Below are 23,466 nucleotides of genomic sequence, written 5' to 3'. Positions count from 1 at the left end.
TATGCATTACGTGTTTAGTGACACTGTGAATGATTAATATGGTGAATTATCATTAGTCTTTGGAACAATGCTTGTCCAATCAAATTTGTGGTGCCAACTAGAGATAAGATAAATGGATAAGTAATATTACAGTCCACAGCAGAGGTGTAATCTCATGTGGCTCATCAGAGCGTTTGAAAGAAGTCCACAGGCTACATTTTTATTTTTCAGCTTATTTTTTAAGCACAATTCTGTTCAGATAAAGTTATCTAAGCTTCTTGAGTAAATTTTTTTGTGAAAATGCTCAACCAACAAACTGCACTGAATTACTGTAAAACTTAATAGTTGGTATATGTTTATTACTAAAATAAATAAATAACATTTAAATAAAATGCATTCATTTTTGTGTGTGTTGTAACTCCAATCATTTGTGACCCTGGGCCAAAATTCAATTAAAAGTCAATAGTAAAAAAAAAAAAAAAAAAAAGATAGAGATTTGTTAGGAGCTTGTTAGGATAGGACAATATTTGGCAAAGATATAACTGGAATCTATGGTTGCAAAAAACTAAAAATATTACAAATTCCCTTTTAAAGTTCTCCAAGAAAAGCTCTTAGCTATGCATATTACAAAAAATAGGTATTGATGTATTTACAGTATATAAATATATATTTCCAGTACAGGAAATATAAATATATATCTACATGGAACATGATCTTTAATTAATGCCTTTAAAGAAAAATGTCTAATTTTGACCCATACAGTGTATTGTTGGCTATTGCTACCCATGTTAATTATGACTGCTTTTGTGCTCCAGGGACAAAATTAATTTAGTAAAACCATTACCATAGACATTAACATTGAACTTTTAACATAGAACTTTGTTTATTACTGGCAGCCACCCACAAGCTAACCACAGCAATACTCTTTAGCACAATGCTAACCACAACCTAACAGAAACCCTGTTAAAAGTCAAACACGACAGCATTAAACTCACTAAAACACTCGATCGAAACCTCTCCGAGTCAAAAAAAAAAAAAAGTCACAAAACCAGTTTCATTGAAATTTTTATTTAAAACATATTTCGCCAGACAAGATGCCTATTGTGCAGTACGGAGACATTTTCTTTAAAAAAAATGACACGTTTTTTCCATTCAGTCCTCGTCGATTGAACGAAACATTCTTTCGTATCAGCTGCAGCCAGTGCTGATAAAAGCGACCTCGCCATCCTGCTGTCACTCATGTCAAACTAACAGAACACAAAGAGGTATGAACACATTCAACATTATTGGACTGGCGCTTTTTTTATTCAATATCTTTTTTTCCAAACATGTACACAGAAATTTCAATATACAGTGTGTATGCTGTGTGTATGCATGCATGTCTGCGAGATATATATATATATATATAACACACACACACGCGCGCACACACACGTTGGTGTATATGATATTCTCTAAAAAGTCAAGGGGATGGGACATGGCTGCTGTGCGCTTAAAGAGAGGAAGGTAGGTTTCTGCTGTATTATTCGGAGTCCACACGAAGGTTGGAAGGTTACACGAGGGTCACGGAGCATCTCCAGTGCATTTCAGTCGAGCGTGTTGGGAGAAAGAAGAATGTGCGGGAGCTGTCTACAGAGCGGAAACACCGAACACTCGTTGAGCTTCACAATACTGCGATGTTCCCTATTCTTAAACAAGGAGAAGAGAAGCCAAAAAAAAGTGGAGCTAAATCCGTTTAAATCACAGAAACTCTGGCTTCCTGTTATCAAAGGTGACTTTTATTATGTATTTTCTGATAGACGGCGCACACTGCTACGGTATTGAAATGACAATTCTCCCAACAGTACCTCAGATGAAGGATTGCGAAGGGGTAAAATCTCTAAATAAAGGCCCAGTGTAGAAACACGCCGGTGGGTAAAAGTGCTGACCAGGTTTTAGCCTCTGGACTAATTCTACATCGACACCCTTACTTGGGGGTGAGCCGTATACACTCGCCCGTTCTTTGGTACGATTCAGCTCATTTAATCATCCGATTCAAACCACGCAGCTCTACATGAACGATACCTTAATGACGAGAGCGTGGGGTGGGGGCGGGGTCAATACATCATTTAATAACATTCCTAGTTCCTTTTTTTACGTCAAGGCATTGCCAGCGCGAGCGCTTCTCCCCCCCGTGTATCTACAGGTTTGAGTTCTGTAAAGTGTGCGCGTGTACGCGAGGAAGAGGGTGTGTGGGACGCGGGGATGAGCCGGATGCGAGTGGATCTGGAGGGACTGGTGTGGACCGTGGGCTTCAGCTCTACATCATACCCAGCTGCATCAGAGAGTTGGCGTACGCCATCGGTTTGACATTTGGATGAGGCTGAGGACACGGAAAAAACAGATCAGACCGCATTCATCACACAAACGCACGCCTAATTGTTTACTATTACTACATAAATGACATTAAAAAGTTTTAAATTGTAATTAAAATACTTTTTTAGAGACCTTATTCAAGTTATCACAATGCAAAAAGTGATGGCGGGACTTCCGTGGAATTCATTCAAATGAAGCGTTTATGAATTAACGGAACGAATCTCCACCGATGGACTTCTTCGTAACACATTTACAGGCATTTGTTCTTGCTTTAAGCTCAATTTATTTGTCATTTTTAAGAAAGCATGTTTTGCATCTCAATGCATTGTGCATTAAAGGATGTTTACATATTCGTTTGGAAAAACGAGACAAAAACACTGAGGAAGATATTCATTTTTAATTCCACAATTTTAAAAGGAACGCTCATGTTAGAAATGGGCTCGTTCTCCAACTACACAGAGTTAATAAGTTGAATCTATTCGGCCGATCTCCGGGTCTGGCGATAGCACCTTTAGCATAGCTTAGCAAAGATCATTGAATCTAATTGGACCATTAGCATCTCGTTTAAAAATGACCAGTTTTGATATTTTTCAACGCGGATAAACGCAACATCACACTATGACGTAAACAAATGTTAAACAATTGTTGAAATATGTATTTTTTTTAAATAATAATAATACATCAATTGTTGTTGCAGAGCACTGTAATTGCGGATCTTTGTTTTATTTTATAATAGTACTACTAATTAATTTATAATTTAAAGAAATTATTTTAAATAACAAAACCCATGAAAATAAATCAGATTTTGACAAAAACGGAACTTGAAAATGACATGATTTATATGACAACATCTTGATCCTGTAATCCTATTGTGCTATTAAAAAAATATAAAAAAATTCTCATACACTTGTTTTCATGCAGTCTACAAGTGCACACTCTTTAGAGGGTATTACAGCTAGGTTTGCAAGGTTTGTGAAATTTACCATTTATTAGATATTCAAAGACTTGTTTAAATGATATTTAAATGATGAGCATTTGCTAAACACTGAGGTTAATTGAAAAAAAAAAAATCTCATTTGGCTTTCTAGAAAAAACAATCTCTATCATACTTTCTTTGTTTACTCTCTAATTAATAACTAGAACCATTAAAACTGACAGTAACTTAATGACGCATCAAAATACAAGTCGAGCTTTAGACAAACCGTCCAAACAGGAAAAACTTAACCAATGTGGTTGAAAAAAAATGGCAAATATAGAAATCCCAAAAGATTTGTGGATGAAAACGAGCATAAAATGAAGTGCACTGACCACAGCAGTAAACTGGTGGAACTCTGGCTTGAGGTCTGATCCCCTGAGATGAATGTAAGCTCCTTTGTTTCCCATCTGGTCACTACCACAGAAAAGAAAGAGCCATGAATACAACTCAATCAAACTCAATTCGAATTTCACTCCAAACGTGGTCTAACATACTTTAAAATCATACATTTCCCATCATTCATCACTGATGATTTAATGTCTTTGGTTTAAAATTGGCTAAAAGTGACATTACATCAGCTGCTTTTTGGGCCATATCCTTCGTTTCTGAAATTTCAGGCACACGTTAGTTTTTAGCGGAGCAAAATTAAACCGATCTCCATTAGACAATCGTTTTCATAATGGTTTGCTGAAGCTGGACCCGGGCTCAGGCATTGGTAATCAGGCTTCATTTTCTTAATGCGAAATATCTGCAATATGACATGGTTTTATGTCTCTTGGTTAACCGGAAGCGGGAGGTTTTCGTACCAGTAGTTTGGCGCTGAGAACACGGTGATGCACTTCCCTGAGTGAGTGACCTCGTAACCCTCGCCTTTCACCTCATGACTGCGCACTATGTACTGCAGCTTGTTCTGCTCCAGGAAGCGCTCCGTCACGTCAGGCCCAAACTGACAGCTCACGCCCCTCTTGCTGATGGACCGTCCGTTCTGGAGGAGAACACGCATGGGTCAAACGCAGCTGAGACCAGAAACCTTCGCTCAAGCTGGAGGAGGAGGAGGAGGAGAACGTAACTGACCTGCGGCTGAGGATCTGACCACAGGAGATCACACATCGGACCTGAGCAAGAAAGAACCGATTAGAGCTAGAGTTCTACATCGTGCAATAAAAGTGGTTGCAGCTGTTCATAACACAGGCAGGGCTTTCTGGGCTTAGAAACGTCGATGAGTGAAACCCTGAACGTTATAGTTTGCCACAATTTAATTTATGGAGGAAATCAAGGAATCGTGAAAATGCTACAATCACACTGAAAATACAACAACGGTAACAGTTAAGGAAAACACTAATGAACCTCGTGACTGCGCATCTAATGAATTGCTCACGCCTGACGTGTTCTAAGAATCGTTACGCAGAACATATCATTAGTATAATTTTGTGGTTATTTACAGACAGTGGAACAGGTTAAACTCGTTTTAACTCGGGCGCCGTGCTTTCAGACCACATGAAACATTAAAAAAGCGAGTACATTGAAGACGACCGTTAAATTCTACGATTACATAGAAGAAAACACTCCTCAACTCACCATATAGAAACCTTACTTTAAGCTGTATTTGTTTTTCAGGTGCTTTATTTTACTTTAGCCATATTACACAGCCTTATGGATAAGCACGTAAGCTCAGACATGAAGAAAAGTGTCTTGGGTTATGAGACGTGTCTTACCAGAGTCTGGAGGCTGTCTGTTCCTGTCTATCTTTCTAATGTCATCTAAAGTCACCCCGTCCTCGCTGAACAGTCCTCCATGCATCACCTGAAACACAACACAGCTCCTACTCAGATCCAAAGATAAAAATACAAGTTGGTGTAAACGCGGACTGGCCGGCCCCGTCTCGTACCAGCACTTTGCTATTGATGCACTGAGCGAGAGGAAGCCACTGGAAAACTTCACTGAAGAGCTGGAACATCTGGGCGGTGTACTTGGCCTTCACCTCACCCTCGAAACCGTACATCTGGTTCATGTTATCCGTCTCGTGGTTACCTTCAGTAAGACATTTCAGATCAGCACATTTATCCAGCACTCCCGATATGTTTGGGGATTTGTAAGCGTGTCCTCACCTCTAAGAAGGTGGAAGTGTTCCGGATACAGCAGCTTGAAGCCAAACAGCGTGAGGATGACTTCTACTGAGAAAGAGCCGCGGTCCACAAAGTCACCATTGAACAGCTGAGACTGAAGTCAAGAATAATTCACCTAGGACTAAGGCGACGGTTTAAATATTTCTTATTAGACAATGTATATGCGATTACAAACACAAGACATCTCCAGCCCAGAAGGAAAAGGATACATAAGGATTAGTTATAGATGGTAAACCGTTCAAATCGAAGATATTTAGAAGATCGTAGTACTGGCCATGTGTGTCTCCACAAATAGTTATTTTCTGTCTAAAGAACAAGACGCATCAACAGTGAGAACGGGAATATCAGCTCATCATCACAGGAACAAAGGAAAGCCAGAAATAAAATAGAAGTCTCTGGAAACTGAACACTCGTTCTACCTCTTTTAATGTGATTTCAACAAGACTTGGAAGTTTGGATAAAACCTCTTTAACTTGAACCAGCATCTGAAAATAGAAATCAGAAACATCGATTATGAGCTCCAGTCAATGGCAAAACTGTTTTGGTGGATCTCAAAAAAATGAACGAGTGATTGAATGAGACTTCATTGAGTGTTGGAGACAATTTGCTCACGACACTGAGATTACTATTCTTTACGAGAAGTGCCTTAAGACTTTAAATGGCCACACGACTCATTGGAAGGACGGTATAGCATATAGCTATGAAGACCCACACAGAGCGCAGGGTTAGTGCCCCCTGCTGGCCAGGAGGACCCCATCCGGGTACTGACCGAAGGTATACCTCGCTGCTGTCGCTTTAAGAGCTAACGTATTTAGGCGCATTCTATTTTTTGAACATTTGGCCATATTACACACAATAAGCCAGGAAGAAATCTATTCAGTAACCAGACACTGCGTGGCTTCATGTGTAGTGTGTGTGTGAGCTCTTTCAAACCTTTTAGCGCTCGAAGGCTGCAATAACACGCAAGAGTAACCGCTATACAATCCTACAAGTTTATTAGATATGATCGATACATCATCCAGCCTTCAGTGAATAAATATTAAATGATCACGGTTGTGTTTCAAGATCTGTGAGCAGGCATTTGAAGAGCATTCACCTGGTAAGCACACTTTCTGTGCAGTTTCTTCTGGTCTTTGAACCAGTCCATCAAGTCTTTCATGAACGTCAGTGTAACTTTTCCATCTTCAAGTTTAGGTCCAGCATAGTCATCCTCGATTGCTGGTGGAAGAGAATAATTTTTTTTTTAAAAATCATAGATTAATTTCTTAATTTCTGAAACAAAAAACACACACAGAGATTCATAATAGCTATCAATTATTAGTATTTTTTTAGGTCGCCTTATTCTTACAATTAAATCATTTTTACATGAAAATAACATCAGCATTTTTCTTTTGCGGTGAGAGACGAGAGCAAAAAAAATATTTGCACTTCATTGCAACGTATCTTTGTTAAAGAGTAAATACAAAAATAAATATTGAGATGATTGCTTATAATAACATGTAGGTTTATGTTTAGGGTCGATTGTTCACTCTCTTCATTATACATCCCTGTCATTGTCTTCTTCTGCTTTATACTGTTCAGTGCTTTGATACAACCCGTGTTGTTAAAATCGCTATATAAATAAAAATGATTGCTTGATTGACATAATTTGCACCTAACAAATGAAACGCTCTCAAAGCACTTACTCATGTTCTCGATGTCTAAGGAGTCTACGACCGATCGCTTGAGCTCGTCGCTGGCAATGGCCCGTTCAAAGGCCTTCTGTTTGACAATCTTATTGCACTCCTGGTACTTCATCTTGGCATCTTTGTCATTCGGACGAACTCTAACTACCTGTTAGAAACGAAAAGACAACAGCAGAAAAACATTTAAAAAAATACATTTAGTTAATTTTAAAAATCAAGTTTGTGTGGTGAAGTAAAGTCTTGCTACAGCCAATACATCCACAGCATGCTGCTCTGAGCATGTAAGAAATGCTGCTGCAGCAGATATAACGTATATGAATGACCCCCAAAGCATACACGAAAACCTCATAGCAGATCTACACAGGTGGAGCTGGGGAAGGTGGAGGCAAAAACAAGAATAACAGATTCTAGGGATCGCCTGTTTCCCATCATGACACCGTCCCACACCGTCGTTTTGATATTTTTATTAAAATAAAAACCATTTAGTTTGGTAAGAGAACAGACAATTAAAACTGAACATGGCTGCTCGATGCAAGTCATCGAACGAACGACAGCCGCGCACAGATCAGATTTCACTTATACGAGGATTACGGGTATTAATGGTGGTGTCACACATCGATTAACCAGGAAATATCCTTCCCGTCACAACCCTATTAGGCATGCATGATACTGAATTTAGCCAATATTCTTAAACTAATTTTGGCTGATTCTTATGCCGATATTGATACCCATAACTATAGATGTCCTTTTGTTTGGAAACAACACCAAGCCCATGCTGTGTGGAAAATATAAGACTTTACTGCTTTGAGCAGTTTTTAAAAAAAGAAGTGATTTGTTAGAATTCTGTTACAACAGTACACTAAAGCTTCAAAAACAATGAATATATATAGCTTCTCACCTTTAAAACAAAACACTCATGGTTTTATGACATCAATAACTGCTTATTTAATCAGAAACGCATTCAAAACGTTATTTTACGTTCATTTTCACACACCGAACGTGTCAATCTGTGTGTGCGTCTTCAGATTAAACCCAGCAATCATCATTCAGGCAAACCTTAAAGAACGAGCCACACTGCTAACATAATGAAATATATGTAATACTCCTTTAATACTTTCAAAATAACACGCCGAGTCAGACCGTGCCATTTAGACTTTGAATTTATTCCCCTACAACCCTATACTTTTTATTACAATGATTATTTGCATATTTAAAAAAAAATTGTAACTATCAACAGAAAACCAGAAACTGCTGTTTCAGCTGAATACTTTCAGATGCAGTCTCACCGTTTCGTAGTCTTTAAGCGCGGCTTTAAACTTGCCCAGGGCCATGTTGGAGGTGGCTCGCCGATAGTAGCCCTTAATGTAGTTCTTGTCCAGCTCCAGGGCTCGTGTGGCGTCCGCCAGCGCATAGCCGTAGCACTCGGTGCGCAGGTACGCCAGACTCCTGTTACTGAAGTAGATGGCATTGCTCGGGTTCAGCTCCACTGCTTCCGTGTAAAACTTGATGGCGTTCTCATAGTCTTTATCTGAAATCAAGAGACAGTTAATGAATATGAATGGCAATACATCACAAAACACTGCATCTACGCCATACTTGAAGAAACAGCCGAGTGCCTTTTTATGTAATTTTATGTAATTAAAAAAAATATTAATTGAAGGTTGATTGCATGCAAGCATGCAATATAAAAGTATTATTTTCATATCATTGAGATACTTTATGCACACACGTCAAGGCAGCTTTTGTGATTTTTCTGAGTTTCTTTATTGAAACGAGCTGTTCCTTCATTAGAAACACGGTCCGTGCGGCGAACACCGTTAAACAAAAACCTAGAGCATGAAATAACAGTTATCCTAGCGTTGGCAGCGCTGAACAATAGGGCTAATGTTGACGGCGCGCTACAGCACACAATTCAAGCAGAAAGTAAAAGAGGAAAGAACAAAACATTCTGCTGCAGCCCCGAAACGCAATTCAGTATTATATGTGTTAAGTGCATTTAGATGCATGTATTGTAAAGAGTGCTCCATGAACAAAGGAGAAATGGGATTTCTGCCTTCAGAGAAACATACACACATATATACATATATAACTGCAATAATGATAATATCTCATTCTCTAATTTCAGTGCATATGGGTTCAAACATAAAAAACAAATAAATATAAAAACAAAAATATAAAATATATATATATATATATATATATATATATATATATATATATATATATATATATAAAAATAATGAATTTAACTTAATGTCTGAAAAATGTAAAGAGAGGTGCTAAATAATTTCAGAAAAAATAAACGGGTACAAAAAATCTTTTTTTAATATTTAAGAATGAACTGCGTGGAAAAAAAAAACAACTTTTACCGCACTTGGTAATACATTTATCTGATGATTTATTTTAGACGCTAGAAACATTTCGCGGTTAAACTAATGTTCAGCGGTCTTTGGAAATCTGCAGAAGATAGTGAGGGAAAACGGTTTTTCGAGACGAAACTACACGAAGAGTCCAGAAATGTAATGAAAGGAGACAGATCTGACGCCGTTGACTAACAGGGATCAGATGACGGCCTTATAATCGCACGTGAGCTCTTCTCGAGGCTCTTCAGGATGGTGACAGTGAAACAGCATTATTATCACAGCATCACGTCTAGACTGACAGCTCACGGACGGAAACCGGCTATTATGGCGCCTCTGCTCTTCGTCATCGATTTATGTCGAGTAAACGGATCGCGGCGATTACATAAGAAGAAAGTCCGATGAGTGAGCGCTTCACGAGTACGTCTGATTCATCATGTGTTGCTCGTGCTCATCTCACACACATTTCCCTCTCATAACGCTCATCAGTCCTCACGACGCAACAAACCCGTCCCGCGCTGCCCTATCCCGTCGATATCGATCCACTCGCTTACCCACGCCAGATATCTGAGAAGCTTTTACCTTTAAAGTAGTTATTCGCCTTCTCCTTGAGTTTCTCTGCACTGGCATTCCGCTCTTCTTCCGCCATCTTCTCACTGCCGTATTCCGTCATGCTGCCGTGCGTACACGGAGAGCTGTCGCAAACACCTGCAAAAGAGGGTCGTCGAGCGCCGTTTTTCCGAATCTCCAGAACAGTCCGGACTCCAGAGCATCAAAACACAGATTCTCATTACAAGGATCATAACCAGTTACACATTTGTATATAATATAAACGCGTGCAGGTTATTGCCAGAATGCCGGGAATTACTTTATTTACGCTGTCGACTTTAATTAATTTTAATTCATTTATAACTATGCATAGAAAGAAGATGTGGCAAAATTAATGAAGTAAAACTGTATACACAGAAACGAAAACCAGTCTGATCTCATCTAATAATCAAAAGGTGAGTTTAGTTAGCCGTGTATGTCAATGCGTAATGTCTTCTATTAGCCTGAAGGGGGCGCAGCAGCGCTATTTTACAGATTCTTTTTTAATTTTAACAAAAAATATTTATAAATAATGTCGCCATGTAATTTGTGACATGTGTATGTATGGCCTAGAGATAATGAGGATGTTAGGCAGCCATTGTGTTATGAGTTTTATGGTATGTGCATGTATTGTTTGTTACTTGGTGTTTTTGTTGTTTTGAATTTTTCATGCCATTTTAATGCAAAAGATTTGCGTCTTTAATAATGTTAAAAAGTTTTGATTTACATGGTACTTATGTGATCCATTTTTTTTTTACCTTGCATAACACTCTCACTTCCCAGAATTTAAGCACACAACCACTTTCATAACATAAGGAATTCATTTATCAACAAAACAAACAAATAACTTTTAATTGGGAGCAACCTAGCAGACTTTGGGAGGGAACAGGGCAAGAATAAATAACAGCGCAACTCTAACAGAAATTACAGGCTGACCTGGATCTTGAACAATGAGCTAATTGCATATTCTTTCTTACCAAACCATCAGGTTACAGACAACCAGCTAACTTCCCTCACATGTTACAGTGATTACAGGTGAATGAGATGCACCGACAGAATTCACTTTAAGAGTGAACAGTACGGTACGACATCAAGCGCGATTTATCGGCATAGAACTTTTCACAATACACATCATTTCAAAGCAGCTTTAGAGAAAGTCATAGCCTATCGGGACATACAGGCTCAATTCAGTTGCCAGTTCAGTTGCTTAATCCTGTTCTGTACACACACAATTCAATAAGAATAATAACTTAATTAACAAAAAAGGTTAATAGCGAGAAACCAGATTTTACAAAAATGAACATCTAGTTCCTAATGACATGTTCACATGCGTATCAGAGTCTCTCTTCTTTACACACAGCTCTAGAAATGAACGTGGTTCATATTGACTCATTAGTGTTGCCAGATCTTGCTTGAAAAAAACAAACGAGGAACAAACCACAACAGACTTAAAACGCTTCCTTTTAAATATCGTGACCTGCACCTGCCTACTTTTATTATCTCTATTAACCGAATCGCTTTACGAGGCATTCGGTGAATATTTGGCATGATCTGCCGATGAATAAAATGTTCAAATGTTTCCCAGCTGACTGTGTGCTAAAGTCTGGGATAAACATCTCCTTTGATTAACACGGTTCTTTACCGTGATGATGGACCGAAACAACAATTTGACTGTTTTACAAAAGATTAGATCATTTACTTGGATTTGCTCCTTCGGTTCCTCAGAAAAAAAAGACTATCAAACTAATTGGACGAACAGTTTGTCAAATAGAGACAGCTGTCCGCTGTCCATCGTCTTTAAAAGTTTTTTGATCGGAGAGACTTTTCGGGGCTTTGGTTCCAGTAGGTTGAGAAGCTCCAAATCTAGCTATTATTTAATACATATTTTTTTAATTTATTTAATATCGAACATAAGTGCTGGAAACCAAAGTAACAACATTGAGAGCAACGGGGCCCTCTGGTGGTTCACAACAAGTGTAGTGAGGACTGGTGCTGGCTTTGACCCAGCTTTCTGTTTAGCGATGAAGAGCTAAGGCAGAACAGGCAGATATATGATAGATTTAAAGGCAATGGTAGCTGAGACCATGATAGCAGGGAATGTAGAAAAGAACAGGACCGAGCTCATAGCCCTGTGGGACACCAGTGAAGTGTTTTTTATTCATAGAAAAGAGCAGTACCCAAGATGAGAGAAGATGTCCTGTGGTCTGAGCAAAAAAACTCAATGATAAGGATAGACAACAGAATGCAGCGGAGAGACGAGTTTTTCCGGCAGTTTAGAAACAATAGAAGGATTAGACGTAGGTTCATTAAAACAGGAGTGATCGCAGCAGTTTCTAGAGAGGGACCTGGAGGAAGTAAAGCAGTTTAGCAGTGGGAGAGGAGACTACAGATAAGAATCGCCTGAACTAACTTACAGGAAGATGAGCTAGTTTTATAATTACCACGGGTCACCACCGGAAAATGGGTCAGTGAGAGTAAAGCTAGACACTGACAGAATATGATGGAAAACAGTCACAATAAACTCAGACCAAGTGGGTGGAAATGATTCAGGTGGTTGGAATCAAAGATACGATGTTCTGGATGGAGTTTACTGACAGCGAGGAACGATCTTGTGGGGTTCACGTGGGGTATCTTTCATCTTAAATCACAGACTGGACATCTGACACACACATCATCACCTCTGAATGTTTGCTTATCCCTGATTTCAGCACCTCCTACAGCATTTTATGAGACTGGGTGGACAGACCTTTATGAGTTTTCTGTCTGCATACGAATGACATCTCGGGATTCATAAACCTGTGGCTCGTTCCCAGACTGATTCATGACGGCTGAGTCTTACAAGCACGTCTTTTTTTTCCTGATAATAGTCAGCCTCTTTGTGACACAGACGGCCCATCGTTCCTGGACCTGAATAATATCGTGATTCAGTGCCAAAAGTCTCGGTCAGTTATGTGTGAAAGTCACAAGCATATCTCGGAGATGGCCGTTCGTGCAGACGAGGGAAGTTGATTACACGAACGTTTCCCTAAAACATCTGGCAGCCTGACTCACAAAGGAATCCACGCCGTGAGGAAACACAGGCTCCGGGATGAATCAGCAGTGCTGTGAAGCGGCTCCAGGAGTAGTGAAGGTACTAGTGTGTGTGAACTTTCACTCCCCGTCTTCAAGGGGTGAATGTGTGTCATCCTCTCAGATCTCTACTTTCACTCCGTGTGTGGGATGGAGGCGTTCCTGTAATGTAGAACTATTTCGAACACTAACTTAAAGACATATATCTAGAAAAATTTAATTACTTCATAAATATAATGTTGTCACATTCAGGCACTTTTGAAATATATGCTTATTACTTCCAGGAATAAAAAAAATAGATCTAAAAAAAAAAAAAAAGTTAATCATTGCTCAATGACAGGGTTAGCTTTTTTTTGCAATTTTATCAGACAGGAAGGAACAAACTAATTCCGCCAAACATTAGTGTGTGGTTTTATCTCACTAGAGGAAATTAAAAACCAGAGGCTGAATCACAATCGTCCATTTATTTAAAAAAACAGCAGTCTTTAGTGATTGTCGCAGTGTGGTGCGCACGAAGATGATGGAGAACAAGTAATGGTCTTTTAATAAATCCACTGTAAGGCAATTCCAGACAGAAGGGTAGCAACCACATGTATAGATCAAAGAGACCGGACAAACTCACACTGAATGCAATTAAACTTATAAAGGGGACGTAATTATATTAACTGACGAGGCACACCTGGACATAATGAACTGATTAACATAGGACTGAAACTAGTCACACAACCGTCCAGGGGTGAAACAATGAAAACACACACACACACAACCGTCCAGGGGTGAAACAATGAAAACACACACACAACCGTCCAGGGGTGAAACAATGAAAACACACACACACAACAGTTCAGGGGTGAAACAATGAAAACACACACACAACCGTTCAGGGGTGAAACAATGAAAACACACACAACCGTTCAGGGGTGAAACAATGAAAACACACACACAACCGTCCAGGGTGAAACTATGAAAACACACACACAACCGTCCAGGGGTGAAACAATGAAAACACACACAACCGTTCAGGGGTGAAACAATGAAAACACACACAACCGTTCAGGGGTGAAACAATGAAAACACACACACAACCGTCCAGGGGTGAAACAATGAAAACACACACACACAACCGTTCAGGGGTGAAACAATGAAAACACACACACAACCGTTCAGGGGTGAAACAATGAAAACACACACAACCGTTCAGGGGTGAAACAATGAAAACACACACACAACCGTTCAGGGGTGAAACAATGAAAACACACACACAACCGTTCAGGGGTGAAACAATGAAAACACACACACAACCTGTTCAGGGGTGAAACAATGAAAACACACACAACCATCCAGGGGTGAAACAATGAAAACACACACAATCGTCCAGGGTGAAACAATGAAAACACACACACCGTTCAGGGGTGAAACAATGAAAACACACACACAACTGTTCAGGGGTGAAACACACACACACAACCGTCCAGGGTGAAACAATGAAACACACACAACCGTTCAGGGGTGAAACAATGAAAACACACACACACAACCGTTCAGGGTGAAACAATGAAAACACACACACAACCATTCAGGGTGAAACAAAACAATGAAAACACACACACACCGTTCAGGGGTGAAACAATGAAAACACACACACAACTGCCGTTCAGGGTGAAACAATGAAAACACACACACAACCGTCAGGTGAAACAATGAAAACACACACACAACCGTCCAGGGGTGAAACAATGAAAACACACACACACAACCGTTCAGGGTGAAACAATGAAAACACACACACAAACGTTCAGGGTGAAACAATGAAAACACACACACACAACCGTTCAGGGTGAAACAATGAAAACACACACACAACTGTCTCAGGGGTGAAACAATGAAAACACACACACAACCGTCTAGGGGTGAAACAATGAAACACACACACACAACCATTCAGGGTGAAACAATGAAAACACACACACAACCGTTCAGGGAAACAATGAAAACACACACAAACCGTTCAGGGGTGAAACAATGAAAACACACACAACCGTTCAGGGGTGAAACAATGAAAACACACAGACAACCGTTCAGGGGTGAAACAATGAAAACACACACAACCGTTCAGGGGTGAAACAATGAAAACACACACACAACCGTTCAGGGGAAACAATGAAAACACACACACAACCGTTCAGGGTGAAACAATGAAAACACACACAACCGTCCAGGGTGAAACAATGAAAACACACACACAACCGTCAGGGTGAAACAATGAAAACACACACACAACCATCCAGGGTGAAACAATGAAAACACACACACACAATCACAATCCAGGGGTGAAACTATGAAAACACACACACACAACTGTTCAGGGGTGAAACAATGAAAACACACACACAACTGTCCAGGGGTGAAACTATGAAAACACACACACAACTGTCCAGAGGTGAAACAATGAAAACACACACAACCGTTCAGGGGTGAAACAATGAAAACACACACACAAACCAGGGTGAAACAATCAGGGGTGAAACAATGAAAACACACACACAACCGTTCAGGGGTGAAACAATGAAAACACACACACAAACCGTTCAGGGGAAAACACACACACAACCGTGAAACAATGAAAACACACACACAACCGTTCAGGGGTGAAACAATGAAAAAACACACACACACCGTCCAGGGGAAACAATGAAACAATGAAAACACACACACAAACCGTCCAGGGTGAAACAATGAAAACACACACACAACCGTTCAGGGTGAAACAATGAAAACACACACACACAACCGTTCAGGGTGAAACAAGGAAAACACACACACAACCGTCTAGGGTGAAAAATAAAAAACACACACACACAACCGTCTAGGGGTGAAACAATAAATACACACACACACACAACCATTCAGGGTGAAACAATGAAAACACACACACAACCGTCCAGGGGTGAAACAATGAAAACACACACACACAACGTCCAGGGGTGAAACAATGAAAACACACACACAACCGTTCAGGGTGAAACAATGAAAACACACACACAAAACGTTCAGGGGGTGAAACAATGAAAACACACACACAACCGTCCAGGGGTGAAACAATGAAAACACACACACAACCCGTCCAGGGTGAAACAATGAAAACACACACACAACCGTCCAGGGGTGAAACAATGAAAACACACACACAACCGTCCAGGGGTGAAACAATGAAAACACACACACACACAACCGTTCAGGGTGAAACAATGAAAACACACACACAACCGTTCAGGGTGAAACAATGAAAACACACACACAACCGTCCAGGGTGAAACAATGAAAACACACACACACACACAACCGTCCAGGGGTGAAACAATGAAAACACACACACAACCGTTCAGGGGTGAAACAATGAAAACACACACACACAACCGTTCAGGGTGAAACAATGAAAACACACACACACAACCGTCCAGGGGTGAAACAATGAAAACACACACACACACACAACGTTCAGGGTGAAACACTGAAAACACACACACACAACCGCCCAGGTGAAACAATGAAAACACACACACACACACCGCCCAGGGTGAAACAATGAAAACACACACAAACCGTTCAGGGGTGAAACAATGAAAACACACACACAAACCGTCAGGGTGAAACAATGAAAACACACACACAACTGTCCAGGGGTGAAACAATGAAAACACACACACAACCGTTCAGGGGTGAAACAATGAAAACACACACACAACCGTTCAGGGGTGAAACAATGAAAACACACACACACAACCGTTTAGGGGAAAACAATGAAAACACACACACAACCGTTCAGGGGTGAAACAATGAAAACACACACACACACAACCGTTCAGGGGTGAAACAATGAAAACACACACAAACAACAGGGGGTGAAACAATGAAAACACACACACAACCTGTTCAGGGGTGAAACAATGAAAACACACACACAACCGTTCAGGGTGAAACAATGAAAACACACACACACAACCGTTCAGGGTGAAACAAGGAAAACACACACACAACCGTCTAGGGGTGAAAAAATAAACACACACACACAACCGTCTAGGGGTGAAACAATAAATACACACACACACACAACCATTCAGGGTGAAACAATGAAAACACACACACAAAACAATGTCCAGGGGGTGAAACAATGAAAACACACACACAATCGTCCAGGGGTGAAACTATGAAAACACACACACACAACTGTTCAGGGGTGAAACAATGAAAACACACACACAACCGTCCAGGGGTGAAACTATGAAAACACACACACAACCGTCCAGGGGTGAAACAATGAAAACACACACACAACCGTCCAGGGGTGAAACAATGAAAACACACACAAACCGTCCAGGGGTGAAACAATGAAAACACACACACACAACCGTCCAGGGGTGAAACAATGAAAACACACACACAACCGTTCAGGGGAAACAATGAAAACACACACACAACCGTCCAGGGGTGAAACTATGAAAAACACACACACAAACCGTTCAGGGGTGAAACAATGAAAACACACACACAAACCGTTCAGGGGTGAAACAATGAAAACACACACACAACCGTCCAGGGGTGAAACAATGAAAACACACACACAACCGTCCAGGGGTGAAACAATGAAAACACACACACAACCGTTCAGGGGTGAAACAATGAAAACACACACACAACCGTCAGGGTGAAACAATGAAAACACACACACACAACCGTCCCAGGGTGAAACAATGAAAACACACACACAACCGTTCAGGGGTGAAACAATGAAAACACACACACAACCGTTCAGGGGTGAAACAATGAAAACACACACACAACCGTCCAGGGGTGAAACACACACACACAACCGTCAGGGGTGAAACAATGAAAACACACACACAAACCGCTCAGGGTGAAACAATGAAAACACACACAACCGTTCAGGGTGAAACAATGAAAACACACACAACCGTTCAGGGGAGAAACTATGAAAACACACACACAACCGTTCAGGGGTGAAACAATGAAAACACACAGACAACCGTTCAGGGGTGAAAAAATGAAAACACACAGACAACCGTTCAGGGGTGAAACAATGAAAACACACACACAAACTGTTCAGGGTGAAACAATGAAAACACACACACAACTGTTCAGGGGTGAAACAATGAAAACACACACACAACCGTTCAGGGTGAAACAATGAAAACACACACACACACCGTTCAGGGGTGAAACAATGAAAACACACACACAATCGTCCAGGGGTGAAACTATGAAAACACACACACACAACCGTCCAGGGGTGAAACAATGAAAACACCCACACACAACTGTTCAGGGGTGAAACAATGAAAACACACACACAACCGTCTAGGGGTGAAACAATAAAAACACACACACACAACTGTCTAGGGGTGAAACAATAAATACACACACACACACAACCATTCAGGGTGAAACAATGAAAACACACACACAACCGTCCAGGGGTGAAACAATGAAAACACACACAACCGTCCAGGGGTGAAACAATGAAAACACACACAAACCGTTCAGGGTGAAACAATAAAAACACACACACACAACCGTTCAGGGGGGAAACAATGAAAACACACACACACAACCGTTCAGGGGTGAAACAATGAAAACACACACACACAACCGTTCAGGGGTGAAACAGTGAAAACACACACACAACCGTTCAGGGGTGAAACAATGAAAACACACACACACAACCGTTCAGGGGTGAATTAATGAAAACACACATAACCGTTCAGGGGTGAAACAATGAAAACACACACACAACCGTCCAGGGGTGAAACTATGAAAACACACACACACACACACAACCGTCAAGGGGTGAAACAATGAAAACACACACAACTGTTCAGGGGTGAAACAATGAAAACACACACACAACTGTTCATGGGTGAAACTATGAAAACACACACACAACTGTCCAGGGTGAAACAATGAAAACACACACAACCGTTCAGGGGTGAAACAATGAAAACACACACACACAACCGTTCAGGGGTGAAACAATGAAAACACACACACAACCGTTCAGGGGTGAAACAATGAAAACACACACACAACCGTTCAGGGGTGAAACAATGAAAACACACACACAACGCCCAGGGGTGAAACTATGAAAAACACACACACAACCGTTCAGGGGTGAAACAATGAAAACACACACAGCCGTCCAGGGGTGAAACAATGAAAACACACACACAACCGTTCAGGGGAGAAACTATGAAAACACACACACAACCGTTCAGGGGTGAAACAATGAAAACACACACACAACCGTCCAGGGGTGAAACAATGAAAACACACACACACAACCGTTCAGGGTGAAACAATGAAAACACACACACAACTGTCTAGGGGTGAAACAATAAAAACACACACACAACCGTCTAGGGGTGAAACAATAAATACACACACACACACACACACAACCGTTCAGGGTGAAACAATGAAAACACACACACAACCGTCCAGGGTGAAACAATGAAAACACACACACAACTGTCCAGAGGTGAAACAATGAAAACACACACACAACCGTTCAGGGGTGAAACAATGAAAAAACACACACACAACCGTTCAGGGGTGGAACAATGAAAACACACACACAACCGTTCAGGGGTGAAACAATGAAAACACACACACACAACGTTCAGGGTGGAAACAATGAAACAATGAAACACACACACAACCGTTCAGGGGAAACAATGAAAAAACACACACAACCGTTCAGGGGTGAAACAATGAAAACACACACACAACAAACAACCGTTCAGGGTGAAACAATGAAAACACACACACAACCGTTCAGGGGTGAAACAATGAAAACACACACACAACCGTCCAGGGGTGAAACAATGAAAACACACACACAACCGTTCAGGGGTGAAACAATGAAAACACACACAGCCGTCCAGGGGTGAAACAATGAAAACACACACACAACCGTTCAGGGTGAAACAATGAAAACACACACAACCATGCAGGGGTGAAACAATGAAAACACACACAACCGTTCAGGGGTGAAACAATGAAAACACACACACAACCGCTTCAGGGTGAAACAATGAAACACACACACAACCGTCCAGGGGTGAAACAATGAAAACACACACACACAACCGTTCAGGGTGAAACAATGAAAACACACACACAACTGTCTAGGGGTGAAACAATAAAAACACACACACAACCGTCTAGGGGTGAAACAATAAATACACACACACACACACACACACAACCGTTCAGGGTGAAACAATGAAAACACACACACAACCGTCAGGGTGAAACAATGAAAACACACACACACCGTCCAGGGGTGAAACAATGAAAACACACACAACCGTTCAGGGGTGAAACAATGAAAAAACACACACACAACCGTTCAGGGGTGGAACAATGAAAACACACACACACAACTGTTCAGGGGTGAAACAATGAAAACACACACACACAACCGTTCAGGGGTGAAACAGTGAAAACACACACACAACCGTTCAGGGGTGAAACAATGAAAACACACACAACCATCCATGGGTGAAACAATGAAAACACACACACAACCGTTCAGGGGTGAAACAATGAAAACACACACACAACCGTCCATGGGTGAAACAATGAAAACACACACACAACCGTTCAGGGGTGAAACAATGAAAACACACACACAACCGTTCAGGGGTGGAACAATGAAAACACACACACACAACCGTTCAGGGGTGAAACAATGAAAACACACACACACAACCGTTCAGGGGTGAAACAGTGAAAACACACACACACAACCGTTCAGGGGTGAAACAATGAAAACACACACACAACTGTCTAGGGGTGAAACAATGAAAACACACACACAACCGTTCAGGGGTGAAACAATGAAAACACACACAACCGTTCAGGGGTGAAACAATGAAAACACACACAACCGTTCAAGGGTGAAACAATGAAAACACACACAACCGTTCAGGGGTGAAACAATGAAAAAACACACACACAACTGTTCAGGGGTGGAATAATGAAAACACACACACACACAACTGTTCAGGGGTGGAACAATGAAAACACACACACACACACACACAACTGTTCAGGGGTGAAACAATGAAAACACACACACACAACCATCCAGGGGTGTGATACTTTAAATCAGAGTTCCTCAAATCTCAGAGTTTAGCTCCAGCCCTGAAAAAACTCACCTACCTGGGAATTGCCTAAAATGTCTGGGGTTTGCATTTGTTTTCCTTTTTACAAGCTCTCTGCAGTCCTCATACATTATGTACACATTGTATGTATTGTTTCAACCACGTATCACACTTTTTTAGCGCACAATGATCGGTCGATTGAGTAACACAGCTGCATGCTATCTTGAAAATGGTAATAATTTTGGCATTTTAGGCGTTATTTTTTTAAGAAATAAAAAGGAAATATGTATGAAAGAACAACAAAGTTAATTGACTTCCCATCTTACAAATCATACTTTTTTTCATATAGTTGTGAAGTATTGTATAAACTCTACAGAATTGTAGGATATAGATTTGTAACTGTTTGTTATAAAGACATAATTGTTTTGTCTTTATAATGTATGTTTTATATTATAAGAATATAGGGGAATCCGAATTGTGATTTAAAAAAGTCTGAATTGTGAGATAAAAGTGCCAATTACAGTATTATTTTTAATATACAGGCCATCTACCCCTACTGAAGTGATGAAGTGGGAGAGAATGAGTGGGTGGACAGACGGGGAATAGAAGGGCTGTAGGAGGGACAGAGGAGCAGCCTCATGGGTGGACTGATGACTGGTATGGGGATTTTAAAGTCCTGAGAAAGTTTAAACAAACTCATGGAGGGAATTGTAAATCCACAGCTACTGAGAGAGCAGGAGCGAGAGAGAGAGAGAGAGAGAGAGAGAGAGAGAGAGAGAGAGAGGGAAAGAAATGGAAAAATGAATGCCAGACATTCTGGAACATGAGCAGTGGGGTGTTGTTAGAGAGCGCACACAATTAATGAAGCACAAATGTCGGAACGGCTTAAAGGAACGGCTCAAAAACAGCATAAACAAATTTGGCCATGTTTTGTGTCACCATTTCAAACCTACACGTCTCTATCGGTGGAATACAAAAACAGATGTTTAGCAGAATGTTCATGTTGCTTTTTCAAAGTTCATAAAACCCATAAAAACACTTTTTAACACTTTATTCCATTTAATCCATATTATTTACATTCTATTAACAGTAAGTAACTATATGTCAACTAGCAGTCATTAGAGTATAATTATTAGACTCTCTGTGTGATAACACTTTATTTTGATGGGTCCAGAACCTACAACAAATTTTGTAAGTATATGTTGAGGTGTTACTACTAACTCTAAACATACGCTAAAAGTCTACTCTGAGAATTTGCAGACATGTAGTTTCAAATTATTGGACATTAGTTGACGTTGTTACTTAGTTAGTAGTTAGTTAGTTACTTAGTTAGGAGTTAGTAGAAAGTCTAAACTGGACTATCAAAGTAAAGAGTAACTAAAAGTTCTCCTTTTTGGTTCTTTGGAAAAATAAAGTCAGGGTCTCAAACAAACAAGTATATAACAACGGAAAAATAGAAAAGGGTGATTTTTACATTCTTCTAACAGATCTCAGGTCAGTTGGGAAACCAATTAGATTTCTGTTGTTGGTGTTTGTATATTAATGAGGTGAAGAGTAGACGCGCATTGTGTAAGAAAGCTACAACCGTGAAAGCACAACTTACATAATGTTCAGAAAATAAGTCATTTCTGCACACCTCGAGAATCACCAGCCTTCAATAAATTCCTTTCGTTCTGTTCCGCTATGCTTCCCTCTCTCTGGAATTAATTAGAGGCTGCGGGATGGATGGAGGGTTATCTGCAGGAGGTCCACTGGAGGTCTTTCAGGGGCATTTATTGCAACCACATGTGCTTTTCGGAGGGAGTGGGCGGACCTCGGTCACAATTAAAACAGAAACTGAAGATAAGCCAAAGTTTAAGTAAAGTACATGTAAGATGTTCCAGATTTTATGGATTCACGGGACTTTCTTCTCTATCTTTATTTGTCCTTTCACACTGTTTACTGTTTTGAGCGGGTGAGATAAGAAGAAAAAGATCCGGAAAAGTATCACTGCAGTTTTAGATGACGGCTCACAGAGTGAACTCGTCACGTCATTGTCTGTATTTAACTATAATGAATTTTAAATGTAATTAATCATTATTTGAATAATAGGCTTTTTAAGTACATGTTATGCTCATAATAATTACGTGGATACATACCTACAGA

General features: G+C 40.4%; 1 protein-coding gene across 1 annotated transcript; it reads right to left on the bottom strand.

Moving 5' to 3' along the window:
• Nucleotides 1-1,027: 1,027 nt before the first annotated feature.
• Nucleotides 1,028-10,204, bottom strand: ppp5c (protein phosphatase 5, catalytic subunit). Its single transcript, XM_043259587.1, has 13 exons — nt 10,064-10,204; nt 8,408-8,649; nt 7,122-7,269; nt 6,533-6,654; nt 5,847-5,921; nt 5,646-5,738; nt 5,419-5,524; nt 5,199-5,341; nt 5,026-5,113; nt 4,385-4,425; nt 4,117-4,295; nt 3,643-3,724; nt 1,028-2,341 (listed from the first exon to the last, which is right to left on the bottom strand). The coding sequence occupies exons 1-13, from the start codon at nt 10,152-10,154 to the stop codon at nt 2,279-2,281; spliced, it is 1,473 nt and encodes a 490-aa protein (XP_043115522.1). The 5' UTR covers nt 10,155-10,204; the 3' UTR covers nt 1,028-2,278.
• Nucleotides 10,205-23,466: the final 13,262 nt, after the last annotated feature.

This window comes from Puntigrus tetrazona, chromosome 15 (genome assembly GCF_018831695.1).
Source record: "Puntigrus tetrazona isolate hp1 chromosome 15, ASM1883169v1, whole genome shotgun sequence".
In the NCBI taxonomy this organism is placed as follows: domain Eukaryota; kingdom Metazoa; phylum Chordata; class Actinopteri; order Cypriniformes; family Cyprinidae; genus Puntigrus; species Puntigrus tetrazona.
This window is presented reverse-complemented; position numbering and strand designations above follow the sequence as displayed.

Bases quoted from the DNA above. Each gene is read 5' to 3' on its own strand.
- ppp5c (XM_043259587.1), bottom strand. From the start codon at position 10,154: ATGACGGAATACGGCAGTGAGAAGATGGCGGAAGAAGAGCGGAATGCC. The intron at 6,655-7,121 runs GTAAGTGCTTTG...CTCTTCCACCAG, and splicing joins CTTAGACATCGAGAACATGA to CAATCGAGGATGACTATGCT. The intron at 5,922-6,532 runs GTGAATGCTCTT...TTCTATTTTCAG, and splicing joins ACAGAAAGTGTGCTTACCAG to ATGCTGGTTCAAGTTAAAGA.